This window comes from Tripterygium wilfordii, chromosome 8 (genome assembly GCF_013401445.1).
Source record: "Tripterygium wilfordii isolate XIE 37 chromosome 8, ASM1340144v1, whole genome shotgun sequence".
In the NCBI taxonomy this organism is placed as follows: domain Eukaryota; kingdom Viridiplantae; phylum Streptophyta; class Magnoliopsida; order Celastrales; family Celastraceae; genus Tripterygium; species Tripterygium wilfordii.
The window spans coordinates 11,889,238-11,902,573 of record NC_052239.1 but is presented as its reverse complement, the minus strand read 5'-3'; the positions used below and the strand labels follow the sequence as shown (position 1 = coordinate 11,902,573).

The 13,336-nt window shown below is 33.7% G+C and overlaps 2 protein-coding genes across 6 annotated transcripts; both read right to left on the bottom strand.

Annotated features, from left to right (window-relative positions):
* Positions 1-1,493: 1,493 nt before the first annotated feature.
* LOC120003778 (two-component response regulator ARR14-like) lies at positions 1,494-8,188 on the bottom strand. Of its 5 annotated transcripts, none has more exons than XM_038852864.1 (7): positions 7,837-8,188; positions 7,342-7,638; positions 4,422-4,555; positions 3,065-3,217; positions 2,580-2,960; positions 2,391-2,467; positions 1,494-2,067 (listed from the first exon to the last, which is right to left on the bottom strand). In XM_038852864.1, exons 2-7 carry the CDS (start codon positions 7,545-7,547, stop codon positions 1,678-1,680), a joined length of 1,341 nt encoding a protein of 446 aa, XP_038708792.1. In that variant the 5' UTR covers positions 7,548-7,638; positions 7,837-8,188; the 3' UTR covers positions 1,494-1,677. The 5 variants fall into 5 exon arrangements, with proteins under 5 accessions (XP_038708792.1, XP_038708797.1, XP_038708794.1 ...); XM_038852869.1 differs by having other exon boundaries at positions 1,494-1,917; XM_038852866.1 differs by having other exon boundaries at positions 7,342-7,511.
* Positions 8,189-9,120: 932 nt separating this feature from the next.
* Positions 9,121-13,105, bottom strand: LOC120003663 (serine carboxypeptidase-like 20). The gene is made up of 14 exons (XM_038852677.1): positions 12,949-13,105; positions 12,739-12,863; positions 12,055-12,132; positions 11,848-11,970; positions 11,587-11,689; positions 11,473-11,510; positions 11,304-11,408; positions 11,145-11,219; positions 10,876-11,046; positions 10,644-10,709; positions 10,026-10,147; positions 9,468-9,581; positions 9,305-9,350; positions 9,121-9,204 (listed from the first exon to the last, which is right to left on the bottom strand). The coding sequence occupies exons 1-14, from the start codon at positions 13,103-13,105 to the stop codon at positions 9,121-9,123; spliced, it is 1,407 nt and encodes a 468-aa protein (XP_038708605.1).
* Positions 13,106-13,336: the final 231 nt, after the last annotated feature.

Genomic DNA, 13,336 nt, shown 5'->3' with positions numbered 1-13,336 from the left:
ATCAAGCACCTACAAGGATGAATGTATAATAGAATAGATAATTTAATCAAACAATATGGGATAAATATAATTAAAGATAATTTTATCATTTGCCAAATCAGGCTATTCTACCTATGTGAAAATAGTTAATTCTCATTTTCTCATATAGAAGGTGAGAATTGGTTATTGCCATTTGGGTAGAATTAGACCTCAAAATCAATGTTATAAAAACGTACTGTGTCAGTCAATTAAATCGTAAAACCGATGAATCGGTCACCAAGTCGGCATGATTCTTGTGGATATTATAGTGTAAGCTGGTTTGTAATGCCCAAGATAAGGATCTTGTGAATTGATTGGGTTCAGAGTATTTTAGGCGTGTGTCAGAGTAAATCCATTAGATTTGGTTTCTTTTTTTGAGAGAGAGAGGGGTTAAATATTTCGAATCTATTGTCATAAATGACATATATCTCGAGAAGATTACGAAGTGATTGATGGGACGTGGCTTTAAAGAGTATTGACCAAGTAAACCAATGACGTTTGATTACGTTGTGTAGGTATATACGGGATATGGTCGAAGCAGAGGTGGTTGTAATGGCTATATTTTGACAGGATGGGGGTTGGTGTTTGTAGGGATGATGCTCGATAATGTCGACGACATTGGTAAGTCATTTGTCCATGGTCGTGTGTTTCAGGGTTTCAGGCCTTATGGGCCATGTCCGAGGGTACTAAAAGTTAATAACAGATAAATGATGAATTAATGATAATTAGACTATACCTACTGTTGATTTATGATCAACGCTGATTAACATAGATGACGATTTTTGGTTATAACAGTTACTATTAGAAGGTGACAATTTGATCCCTTTTATAGTATAGAAAATATATTAATTGATTTACGGCCATGGAATGCCAAAAGAGGCAGTATGTCCTCCTGGTTCTTAACTCTCCCAAAACATACAAATTAGTGTCTATAATTTACTCTTACCATTCATTTCTGTCAGTATCTGTAAAATCAAATGAATTCTTTTGACACCCAAATCCCGTGAATCTCTCACATAAGAGCTGGGAGAGACACCCTGGGCAATGGAATGCAACTTAAGCTCAGCTTGTGAGCGTCTGTTTTTTGGGCGGAAATGGCAGTGTATATGATGCCATTTTCTGCCCGTTTGGGAACAGAGCAGTTGCTTATCATATCCCGCTAACGATACCATTGAGCACACGCTCTACCAAACGGGCCTCTAGACACCTGAGCAAGCATAACTTGTGCTAACAAATTTTTTTCTCTCAGCAAGCATTTCATCTTTATAATGCAAAAACGAGATGAAAAATGCTTTATCCCAAAAAAGTTTTACAAGAGCTCTCATAGAACTCCTTGGTAAAAATATTTTTTCCCTGGTGAATCAGTTGTAAGAATGAATATTGCTGTAGGTTCTAGACCAAATCAACAGCCTAAAAGAGACTAGAGAAATTTTTTTTATTATTATAGTAGATTTCTCTTCAGAAAACATACAGGCTAGCCAAAGAGAGTTTTATTCCATATCATGACACCAGATCAGTCATTCTCATCCATACAAGAACAACACAATATTCAAACATGAGCATTATTAGTAAACTAGAAACTATAAAAATTAATCTGCAAACACCAGTAGCCCAACCTACCAGAGATCATTTAAATCGTCAGCAAGAACGGGAAGATTATTATCGTGCTGGTGGAGGCACTGATGATAGCTGTGGCATCAGAACTAGCTCCTCTTGTTGTCCTCGTATTGTATCATTGAACAATTTTGGGTGATAGGTGACACTAAACCCTGAATCTCCCACATGATTTTTCATCTTCTTGGAGTGAGGTAACTCTCCGATAACGAAATTTCTGAATCCAAATTGGCCAGAATCAGGACGAGAAAAACCAGGAAAACTGTTCTGTAGAGTGGACTGCCTCTGCAAAAAATTTGGTACCCTATTAGGGCCTGTGTCCACACGATTGGTCAGATAGATGGAACCAAGAGAAGGCATATACATAAGACCGTTGAAATTCTTCATGGTGTTTTGGGCAAACTCCTGCTTTTTTCTCAATTTAATACGATATTTCTGTAGAACGCATGCAAAAAGGGGAGGAAAAAAAAACTCTGTTGGTTAGACACTGAAAAGGTCACAACACAATAATTTTCATTTTCAAAAAAATTTCTAAACTGGGTAATTGAACACATTAAAGTTCTTTGCCGATTTATATCCGTTTCTACTTTTGATCTCCATTCCGGTGAAAATGGCGTACACCATTGTCATTTGGTGACTTGGGTTTCAAGTATTACTCACTTCGAAAGAGGTTTTACATGTTCTGCAGAATGCAGATATCTGTCCCTCAATGAGTAACAAAAAATTCAAAAATTGCAAGTCATTTATGCAGAACGAACCTGTAAATGGCTTGAAACTTGTTCTTTCTTCAGTCCTTGTACATTCATATGCTCAAGAATGTTCTTTGGACGAGCATCTGCGTATAGACAAATAAAGAAAAGAGATCAGCTCCCACCAAAACAAAGACAACGTGGGCAACAAATTAGTCATGATACACTCATGATAAATTTCTATCTAGAAACACTTACTTTGAACGCCTTGTTCTTTTACAGCTTGCAAGAACTTCTCATGCAGCTCATCTGTCCAAATTATCCTCGACTCCTTCAAAACCTCAAAATTGTCTTCCTTACCTTCTTTATACATCTCTTCCTGCTCATGTCCTTTGGCACATAGCAAAACCTGCTTCTCCATTGTCACAATAGACTCTCGAGCCTCGGAATCACCATGTTGTGACTCCTGAGAGAAGCCACTTAGTCCTTCCATAGACATCATCCTTTCTGTTTTACTGATGTATGCAAACTGCCAGAGGTTCTTTACATCATTCATCATGAGTGGTTTGACAAGATAAAATACTGCCCCTTTATGGTAGCTTCCTAGTATCGCTTTGCTATCATTCTCAGCTGACATAACTGCAATACAACAAGAGACAAACCCAAAGCAAATGCTTTTAAAAAGTTCCGATCATGAAGAAGAAATATTATGGCTATAAAAGGGTCAAAGAGGGGAAACTTACCTACTATTGGCAGATTGGACATTTGTCCTAGTGCCTCAAGGAATTCATACATTTTCATATCAGGTAAGTGAGTTTCAGTCAGAATAAGATCAAGCTCATTTTCTGTCTCCCGCACAATGCACAATGCGTCAGCAGCTCTTTTAGCAGTTATAACTGCAAGTGAAAGCAGTGTAGAAAATTTTCAGTTATGCCTATAATTGATGGTAGTTAATTGATTAAGTTATTCTAGTTGCTAACTAGACAGAAGAAAGACGAGACAAGAACAGCGAAATAAATGCGCAGCATATTTTTGTAGTAACAGTCAAAAGTATCGTTAGACTAAACGGTACGCAGAGTATACGGGAGATATTAATTTTGCAATGTTAATTGCTCTGTTACGCTAATCTGGAAATAATGTTCTATTTCAAGTGCATTACGTGAATTATGGAATTTTCATCACCCCTGCTCCCATCTTGAGACCATATAATGAAATGATGCAAATACTAAAATAAAACCATAAAGCAAAATGTTATGGAGCTTTCTTCTGGTGCTTTTGTTGAAACCTTTTCTAAATAAGAAAAACAGGAAATAGGATATAAGAACAGTCACAATTCTCTCCAAAAGACAGTTAAATTTCTAAATCTAACAACAGTATCTTTTTCCACTCGGGAACGCAGAATTAGGTTGCATCTTCTGGGGAATAAAAAACTACTATGCATTGACCTGCAATCACATTCAATCATCTCATTCATTATGCATGTGACATTGAGGATGAAGATTTTAGGTTCATTTATTTAAATCAGTCATCACACACTAGAACAACTATGTGAACCATCAGTAACCAGTGACAGATTGAAGATTCCCAGTGCAGGGATGGGGGGCAAGAACTTTGATCAAATGACAAACAACAGGATACATATAAATATTTTAAAAAATATGTATGTATATACTAGCTAGACAGTATTCGTTAATAATAATTCGTACAAAAAGATATTATGATTAGTGCAACCAATTATTAAACATCAATAAATTAGATAATTTCAATACTACATCTAACATTTGACTTTCAAAGCTAAGACATATTCCAAATATATAACACAAATAGAGCATAAACCTTATCTGTATCAGTTGTTGAAATTTAGAGTTAAATCAGGGACAAAAAAAATCCCTGCAACCACTAAAAAGAAAAAGCCTTCCAGTGCGGCAATTGCCCCATTTATGCCCCCGCTAAACTCCTCTACCTCTAAATCAATACTGTTAATATCACGAACAGGATCAACAGTTGTTGCAAATTAACTATGATAGTTTCACTAACATATCAAGCATCCGAAAGAAATGAGATACAAAAAAGAAAATATCAGATCTCCGTTACACATACCTTTATATTCAAATCTGCGAAGCATATCCGACACAATTGTAAGACATTCAGTATCACAATCCACCACCAAGACGCTTAGGCTAGTATATGATTGAGCATCATTTTCACTAAGATCAACCACGACGGACCCCTCACTGTTCATGTTTGAGGATGACAATAAGAGGCAGGAAAGGTTGGAGTGCACAGATGAGTGTATGTTGTAAACTTGAGGTGCATATTTATACATCCTTGGTATGTATGAAATGCATGCATATTGAAATTTTCCTAATGCAAGCATACCGAGCCTTACGAAGAGAAAATATTCTATATGTGCATGCTACATGTGCTGTAAGCAGATAAAAAAAAAACCAAAAATGAATAACCACTAATGCAATGGAACCAGAAACAACTTCTAAAATCAAACTGATAAACAAAAACACTTGTTAGACAAGTTCGGCAATTTTGGCGCCCTCACTTCTCAGTATCTCCAAAGAAAATAATACACTTCTAATGATTTCTTCTGCTTGAAAGCGAATAGCATGGTTTGGACGTTAGAAATCCAAATAAAGACTACCATATAAAAATGAATAGTAAAGGAAAAGTACAACTCGATGGATAGTTTCCATGTGAAGAAGATTGTAAAATCTGTCATATAGAATGTATATGAATACCTTAAATAAGTTGCCTTTCTAAGATTTTGCTTACTTCCTTAAAAACATGGGACAGTGAACATCATAGTTTTTAACCTAACTAGCACCAATGGTATTTTCAAAGCAAAATATATATACCTAATGCTACAGGTCCTTACTTTATAAAGAACTTTAAAACTTTCTTGAGTGGCAATGAGATTGAGTTGAATGGTAGGTCATCAGCATATAGTCGACCTGTTGTAATCTTGTAGTAGCATTCAAAGGCTTGGCGCCAAAACATCACCAAGCACTGCTGCAAAATACAATCTTAAGAACATAAGATATCCATAATTAAGCAACACATCTTGGTAGAATGATTGCAAGTAACTAAATACAAAATTGACAGAACTGTATATAAAGGATGCACACAAAAATGCACTCATCAGTTGTGAGGTTGAACTCTTCCTTCTTTTTGATTATCTAAGTTCCTACAAACAAGAAAACGTTATAACTCTGCAATGCCTCCATAAGCTACTTCATTTCCACTCTCCTCTTATGTAATCCAAAACATCTCAAGACAAATATTTCATTAGTCACATATTAACATTCTTAGTGTCTCGTGCCGCTACTAGCAGCAATCTTAATAAACCAGCGATTGTCTTTCAGTAGACAGCTAGTAAAGCAATTGCTCAGTAAAATAGAAATTCCAAGGTTGAAAAATATCCATAAACATAGCAGCAGATCTCTTCGTTTACCCCATCGCATGAGCTCAAAATTCATCAGAAATAAAAGTGTTTCAAATCCCTCTCACCCGTTTTAGCTAGTGTAGCAAAAGAATAAAAGAGCATTTTAGCACGTTCAAATCTCACACTTTGTTTGAAGGAAGAGATCCAGGGGAATGTGAGCACAATGGAAGGAAGGAGAAGTTTTCCTCATGTTTAGGGATTAGGAGGTAGTTGATCGCTCACTTTCTTTTATAGGAAATAAACTTATCAAGTCACCATGCGTGTACAACCTGACGATTACATGGATGAAAGATTTATATCATCAAATTACATTCCCAGAAGAAAAAGAAACCCAAAACTTGAGACAGTTAAACAAGCTATCTAAGAAACCCTCAAAAGAAGATTCATTGCCGTTGAAGACAGTAATCTTCCTCTCAATCCAAATCATCCAATATATGGACATGGGGATCGATTGAGTTACGCTCCTCTGATGTTTGTTCCTGCAAAATTGATCCCCAGGCTAATAGTTCTTTAGCTAATAACAATTTGGAACCCACTGACTGCTTACAACTCTCTAAAACTCGTTCCTCCCTTTCCTCTGTTCCCGAAAAACTTCCAACCAAGCACTCAAAAATAGAAGGTTTAGTACTCTTCTCTTTTGTTTAAAAGAGCATACTTTGACGGTGAGCTATAAGAAATTAAATTCCATTGAGTTTTTTCATGTACCTAAGTCAAGGATTAGGACCTCCCAGATGACCATTCATTTTTGAAGATCAGAAGAAAATAGAGAAGTGCCACCATATTTCCATGCAGACTCTTATATAAGAATGATCACAAAAGAAACAATTGTTAAACGTCCATTCTGCCGATGGTATTAGCAGATAATGAGACCGTCCTAGCTGACTACCTTTCATTGTATTCCATTCTACAATTGGTCTAACCTATTAACATTTAATAAATGCATCTTTCCATAAATCTACTCAGTCTCATTGGCATCTTATTTGTTCCAATGTAGTCTTCCCTGACCTCACTGAATCACTTAAATAACAAATAATGGTTTCTACTTGATTCACAAACACAATTGTTCTATAGATGAACCACATAATAACTCTTCCGTTAGTGCTCTCAATCGCAACTATATTCATCAGATACTTGCATAACATTGCAGTTACATCATAAAAAGAGTGTTCTCATGTCTACACTCATCTAAAAATGTATTGCTGTTGCCATGCACTCACTACAAAAATTTGACTCACTGATAAGTCTTACCAATATCTGTTTCAAGAAGAAATAGATTCATTTAGATAAGCAAAAATTCTAAGCACCACAGCGCCATTCTTTTCCAGATGGCACTTTTCTTGATATCCTACAATTGTAATATATTTACCAAATTTAAATATTCCAACAAACTGAAAAGATAAGAAAAAACTACTCTAATAAATAATCATAATGCTTTGATTTGAATAGGTAGATTCTGCACACAACAATTTCACACTAACCCGATTGCCATCTTAAGTAGTTGATATATCCAGTGATAGAAAATTGGAAAAAAAATAGCTGAAATCCTAGCAAGAAAACAAGATTTACCTTGGAATTAGGCCTGATGCATTTAACACACAAGTGGCCCCGAAAAGGAAATCGTTACTGTCAGTTGTGATGCATGCATCTACATGACGTTCACTATTTAATAGAGTGCATAATTCTTCAGCTTCCCCTGAAACTTTCAGACCAAGCATCCCAAATACTTCAAGCAGCTCCTGCAAACCACTCTTAGTAAATAACCGAATGAGCATCCCAAAAGCAAGCTGAACTCTCAATTGCACTTATTCTTCAATATTTTCAAGAACCCAGAACTCCATACCAGACATTCATACTTTTCATAAGCTAGTAAATGGAGAGAATTAAAACAAACAAAAATGGTTAGTAGAAGAAGAAAAGTGCAGTGGGCAATCAATCATCCACGAAAGAAAATCAAATACATTGTTCACTTCCGTTCTGTTATGTTGCCAAACAGATGAGTAAACAGAGATTAATAACAATAATATTTTTGTTCAAATAAAAAGCAGACTAGTAGTGAGAAACCTTGGAGAAAATGTTGATTATACGGAATAAGGTGAGCCTCAGAAGCGGGTTACGAATGTAGTGTAGGTCTTGATAGCGATCTCGTGTTGAACGACCCAGTATGAGAGATCGACGGCGACGCGTTTGTTTCTCAGTAAATAGGGTCCTTCGGGTCGCACATAGGGTGGTTTAAGCAAATCCCAAAATCTTCCTCCAATCCCCATCACTTCCTTCTAGTTATCAAGACAGACAAAAGAAGAAATTGATCAAGAGAACTGAGTCTGTGTACATCTACTTCGTCGCTTCGTTTTCAAAATCTTTTGGACGAGGACGAGAGATGAAGAAGAAAGCCAGAATTAAGAACTTTGAGAGGCTCGATCACATTTTTTTACCGTTACATCATGATACTTCATGGGTCGGGCCCACGTTAAATAGCCCAAGAAGCAAGTCACAACAAAATACATTCTAAATAAAATTTTAAAACGTTTTAACTTTTAAAATATAAATTAAAATATATGTTAGAATTTTAAAAAATTACATATTTAGAATTAACGCATAAATTTTTTTCTAATAAGATCCATTGTCGATGAATTTCATCAGATAAATCTTAATTCTATTATTTTTTTCAATGGAATTTCTTAATTCCATTATTTTTTCAATGGAATTTTCAAAAACAACGAATTCAAAACTAAAACAATGATTTCTAGATTGTACTTCTAGAAAATAATAGAATCTATATTAAAACAATAAATTTTGGACAATGAATTATGAGATAAAAATAGTGAAAATAAAACTATTCCATTAATTAAATCAATGAAATAAACCTGTTGGGCTCCCATGGGCTACCAAACTGATGGGTTATATATCATTTTCGAAAGTAGAATGACAGGTCGATACTCAGTAGTGAACTTTTGGATATTTAAGTCCAACGACAAAAACCTAATATTGTCTTATAATTTTTATGAGAACCTTTTTTTTGGAATGCATGGGAGGAGGATAGGGAGATTCTAATCGAATACTTTTTTTTTTCCCCTCCTAATACTTGGAAATGGTCTTAGTTTAGTTGATATCATGAACATCATTAAATTAGTGATATAATGAATGAGCACAAAATGACCTAATTCTTCACCTAGTGGCAACCATTTTCTTCAGATTTTACATAAAATTTATGTTCTCAATAATAAGAAAAGAAAAAAAAAAAAAAAGGTTCGTCATATCGCCCAAACAAAGACAAAGATTTCTCTTTGCTTTACAAGAAAAATAAGAAGAAAAACGTTGATTAGAGATATATTTTGAAGTGTCTGTTCATATTGGCTTTCCTTCCAACCAATGTCTATAGAAATGCAATGCCTCTTTTGGCTTGCTTTCTGGGACTCTATGACCTGCGCCCTGTAACAAAATGGTAATTTAATGAACAAGAGTAATTAAATATTTAATAATTTATTTTGAAATATACAAAAAAATATTTCTAGCTAACCCACCAACGTACCTTAATAGTCATGAATATGAGTCCATGGTGATATCCTTGTAAGTATCTGCATGCATCCACAAAATATGTAAGTATATATATACACCTAATAAGATCAATTATACCCCATAATGATCATAATTTATATGTATTTATCATTAGTTTAAATATTATAATTAATTACCCGGCAACTTGGTCATCTACTATCCATGGCCTCCATTCATCAACTATGTCATATCCAAGTGATCTAACCCATGCTTGGCTTCCAGTAAATGGAACAACCATGTCTTGATTTCCACTGCAAATAGTTGTGCACATTATGTTTATGATGGTTATATTGTAAGTTACAAATTATGTGCCTAAAAGTCTAATATATCGAACCCGTAACTTCCAAAGAGAGATAACTCATTCCGAATAGTTGTTAAGATTAGTAGTTGATCGGCTAAACCATTCTTTATGCCCTTGAAATTTCAAAATTTTCTCTTTTTGTCTTTAGAATTTAAAATGTCTCGTTTCTATCCTCGGTTCGAAAAATTAAATAATTTCCAATTCAATCCTCAATGTTGATGTGGAGGCGCTATGGAGATATGTGTGTAGAGGGTTTGGAAGTAGCTGACTTCAACTTTAAGAACATGAGCGATAAAAGGTCGAAACTTGAAGGACATAAAGTATAATTTAGCCATAATTGATTCCTGAATATTACTTTATTTTAAAATGATAATATTTCCTAAATTAAGTTTACCTGTATATAAGCACCAAATAACCTTTCTTTGTTAGTTTTCTGTGGTAGGGAATCATACTGCCAGAGTTTTGATTATAATCCAAATCTCTTGTGCACATCTCCCACCGTCCAATCTTGTCAACCTTTTTTTTCATTGGCATGAATTGCATAATTAGATGAATTTGAACATAAACTCGAAATACTCGATGTCTCTTTTGAGATTAATTTTATTTTTGTTTGAAACAAAAAAAAACCATTGAACTCGTAATTCTGATCAAAACACAATTATGATTTTCCTAAAAATTTATAAAAAAATTATTTAGTGATGAAAATGAATTTACAGCGGGGTCGGCTACACACCCACGGCTTTTCATTGGTAAAGCATTAATCTTGCATTTCTTTATATCTAATGATAGTTTTTTCTTTCAAAAATAAAGACAATAGCCTATCCGAAAACAAAACAATTGTAATTCTCAATAGCAAAGTAGCTATTTCATGCAAGTACTCCATACTTCTTTTTTTTTTTGAGAGAAGTACTCCATACTTGTATTGTTTTCTTAGATAAATTTATATATATATATATATATACATATATAGACAGATAAGTACTAACAAGCACGTGTTTAATAGATCATTTACCGGTTCTGTGTGGATGGCTTTTCTTACTTCTTCATTATTTAGCCATGCAGTCGCAAGTTCATCATTCTGTACACAAGTTTAATCACATTACTTTTTTGTTTTCTTGAAAACAATCAATACTAGCCTATATATATGCATTAATACATACATACATACATATATATATATATATATACACACACGTACCATATTTACGAATTATTAACCTAATGTATATTGAAATCTAACTTACAATGCAATCACCACGGCCTTCACTATCAATCCATCGAGACACAACACCACCATGGCCGAACATCCACTTTCTCATCAAGGTTGTGTTAATTCTTTTTATATTCTCATGATTAGTCTTGGGTGGATGGTAACAAGGCTCCAGAATATGATACTTGTTCAGATCAGCAACCAGCTAAATTGATAGGATAACTGGATAAGTACCATATTTTTCTCCAAATTTGGAAAGAATTGCAAGGAAAAATAAAAGTACCAAGAACAAAAATTAATTACATTGACAGCCTTCTTGAGGTTTTCTAAACATTTCCTTTGATCAACCCTCTTTCCCTTACAAGTAGATTGAATATCCTGCACCAAAAAACATATATATATTCAAAGACATGTTTATATACGTAAAGATTGTAAATCAATCTACATCTCTCGTTCACCCACCTCAAAAAGATTATCTGAGATAAGTCCCATGCTATGTATATAAGATATCAAAACGTCAGTATCAAATACTGGATCTGCGACGACCCCATTTCCAATCATGTAACCCTGTTTATAAAAAAGTTAATTTTTTTCAATATTAATTTATAGTTATTGGGAAACATTTACATACCTTAAAATTAATTTTGGGTTCAAAACCATTTTCGATTCCTACAAGAGAATAAAAATTTAATTAGTATGTAAAAAAAGTCAATATCTAAACATATGCAAATATAAAATACAATACCTTCCGCTATTTCTGAAGCGAGAGTTGGTATATAAACTCCCGCATAAGATTCTCCAGAGATATAAAATGGATTCTCCACAAATTCGGGGTATAACTCAAACCACTATAAATTGTCAAAATTTAAAGAGTTTAAAAATAATTCCCCTAAAACTTTAAATATAAATTTTTTATTTTTAAATTTAGTGTACATGATATTATTTTTAATTATTCTAATATTTTTTTTAGTCCAAAAATATGTTCAAAATTTTAAAAATAACTTACTTTAATCAAAAACATATGTGTATCTAGAGCATTTATAATGTCATCATTCTTGTACTTGGTTTTGTGTTTAGAGTAGGACAATCCAACACCCACTGGAGAATCCAAATAAATAATATTGGAAACCTAAAATAAAAAATATAGTTGAGGGATAAGACTGAATAAAAAAAAAGTAGTGGAAAAAATAATTGAATTTAAAAAAAAAATAACCTTGGACCAACTATAGGGATTGAGATGCAATCTCGGTAGACTTCCACTTGAGATTCCATCTTTAAAGTTGAATGGACCTGAAGGAGATTAAAACAATGGGAGTAATAATTATATAATTATATGCCAAATAAATTAGTTTTATTTTTTTAACTAGAAAAGTTTTAAAAAAAATAATTGAGTGATTATTGGCACATATGATTCATTATCTCACAAGATTAAGCGGTATCCTAAAAAATATTAATTATTTTATTATAAGGAAACTCGTAACCACTATTTTTCCAATTATGTATTGGGTAAATCAATAGATCCGCATAATAATCTACAAATTACGCATGTCAGATAAGCACATAAAAATTTTCATGTAAGAGGAAGGTAGGAATATCGTACCCACATCTTTCAGAAAGGAAGATTCTCCTACGACTACGAGCTAAGAACTTGATCTAAAATATTTATATTATTTGGTAGAACTCCTGATTACTTAAAAAAGAAAAATAGAAAACTTGAACTGGATTAAAATTTCTGGGGACCCGCATCACTTTTTATTCCTCCTATAATCTCAAATCTTGCATCTGCCACTGGCCTTGAGGCCCAAAGCGGACAATAACTCAAAAGTTATTTGAGTCAAATTTTAGTACAATATTGGCACATATGATCCACATAAAAAAAATTTCACATAAATTTATCATGTTCATAGATAAATCCATCAAAACTAGAACATCCAGGTCCGCCATTAAGCCATAAAACAACAGGATCCGTCTCTGGTTGTCTCTCGGATACGATGAAATAGTAAAACAGACGCATATCTTTCACTGCCTCTACATACCTTGATAAGGGAAACAAGATCCGATTACCAAATGTATTTAATTTCTTTAAAGCAAAACCTCACGAACTAACGAACATACCCTGAATAGTGTCTTGATGGAAACTTTCCGCTAAAACCAGGAAGATGTGTAATAAGAGCATCTTCATGAATTGCTTCGTTAACTGCAAACCTGGTCAAAGCCAAACACAACACCAAACCCAGAGAGAGAGAGAGCCTCTTCATTGCCATGGCTGCTAATGTCATTAAACCTCTGTCAATGCTATTTCTATATATATATATATATATATATAGATAGATATATAGTTGATGCAAAGACTGTCGATTATTACATTACACATTGCGGAATTATTTAAGAATTTATGCAGAAAATGAGACAAAAGAAGTTGTTAATTCAGATGTGACACAGTTGTCAATTTAAATTATTGAATATTTGAAATAATATGGGGAACATGTAAAATT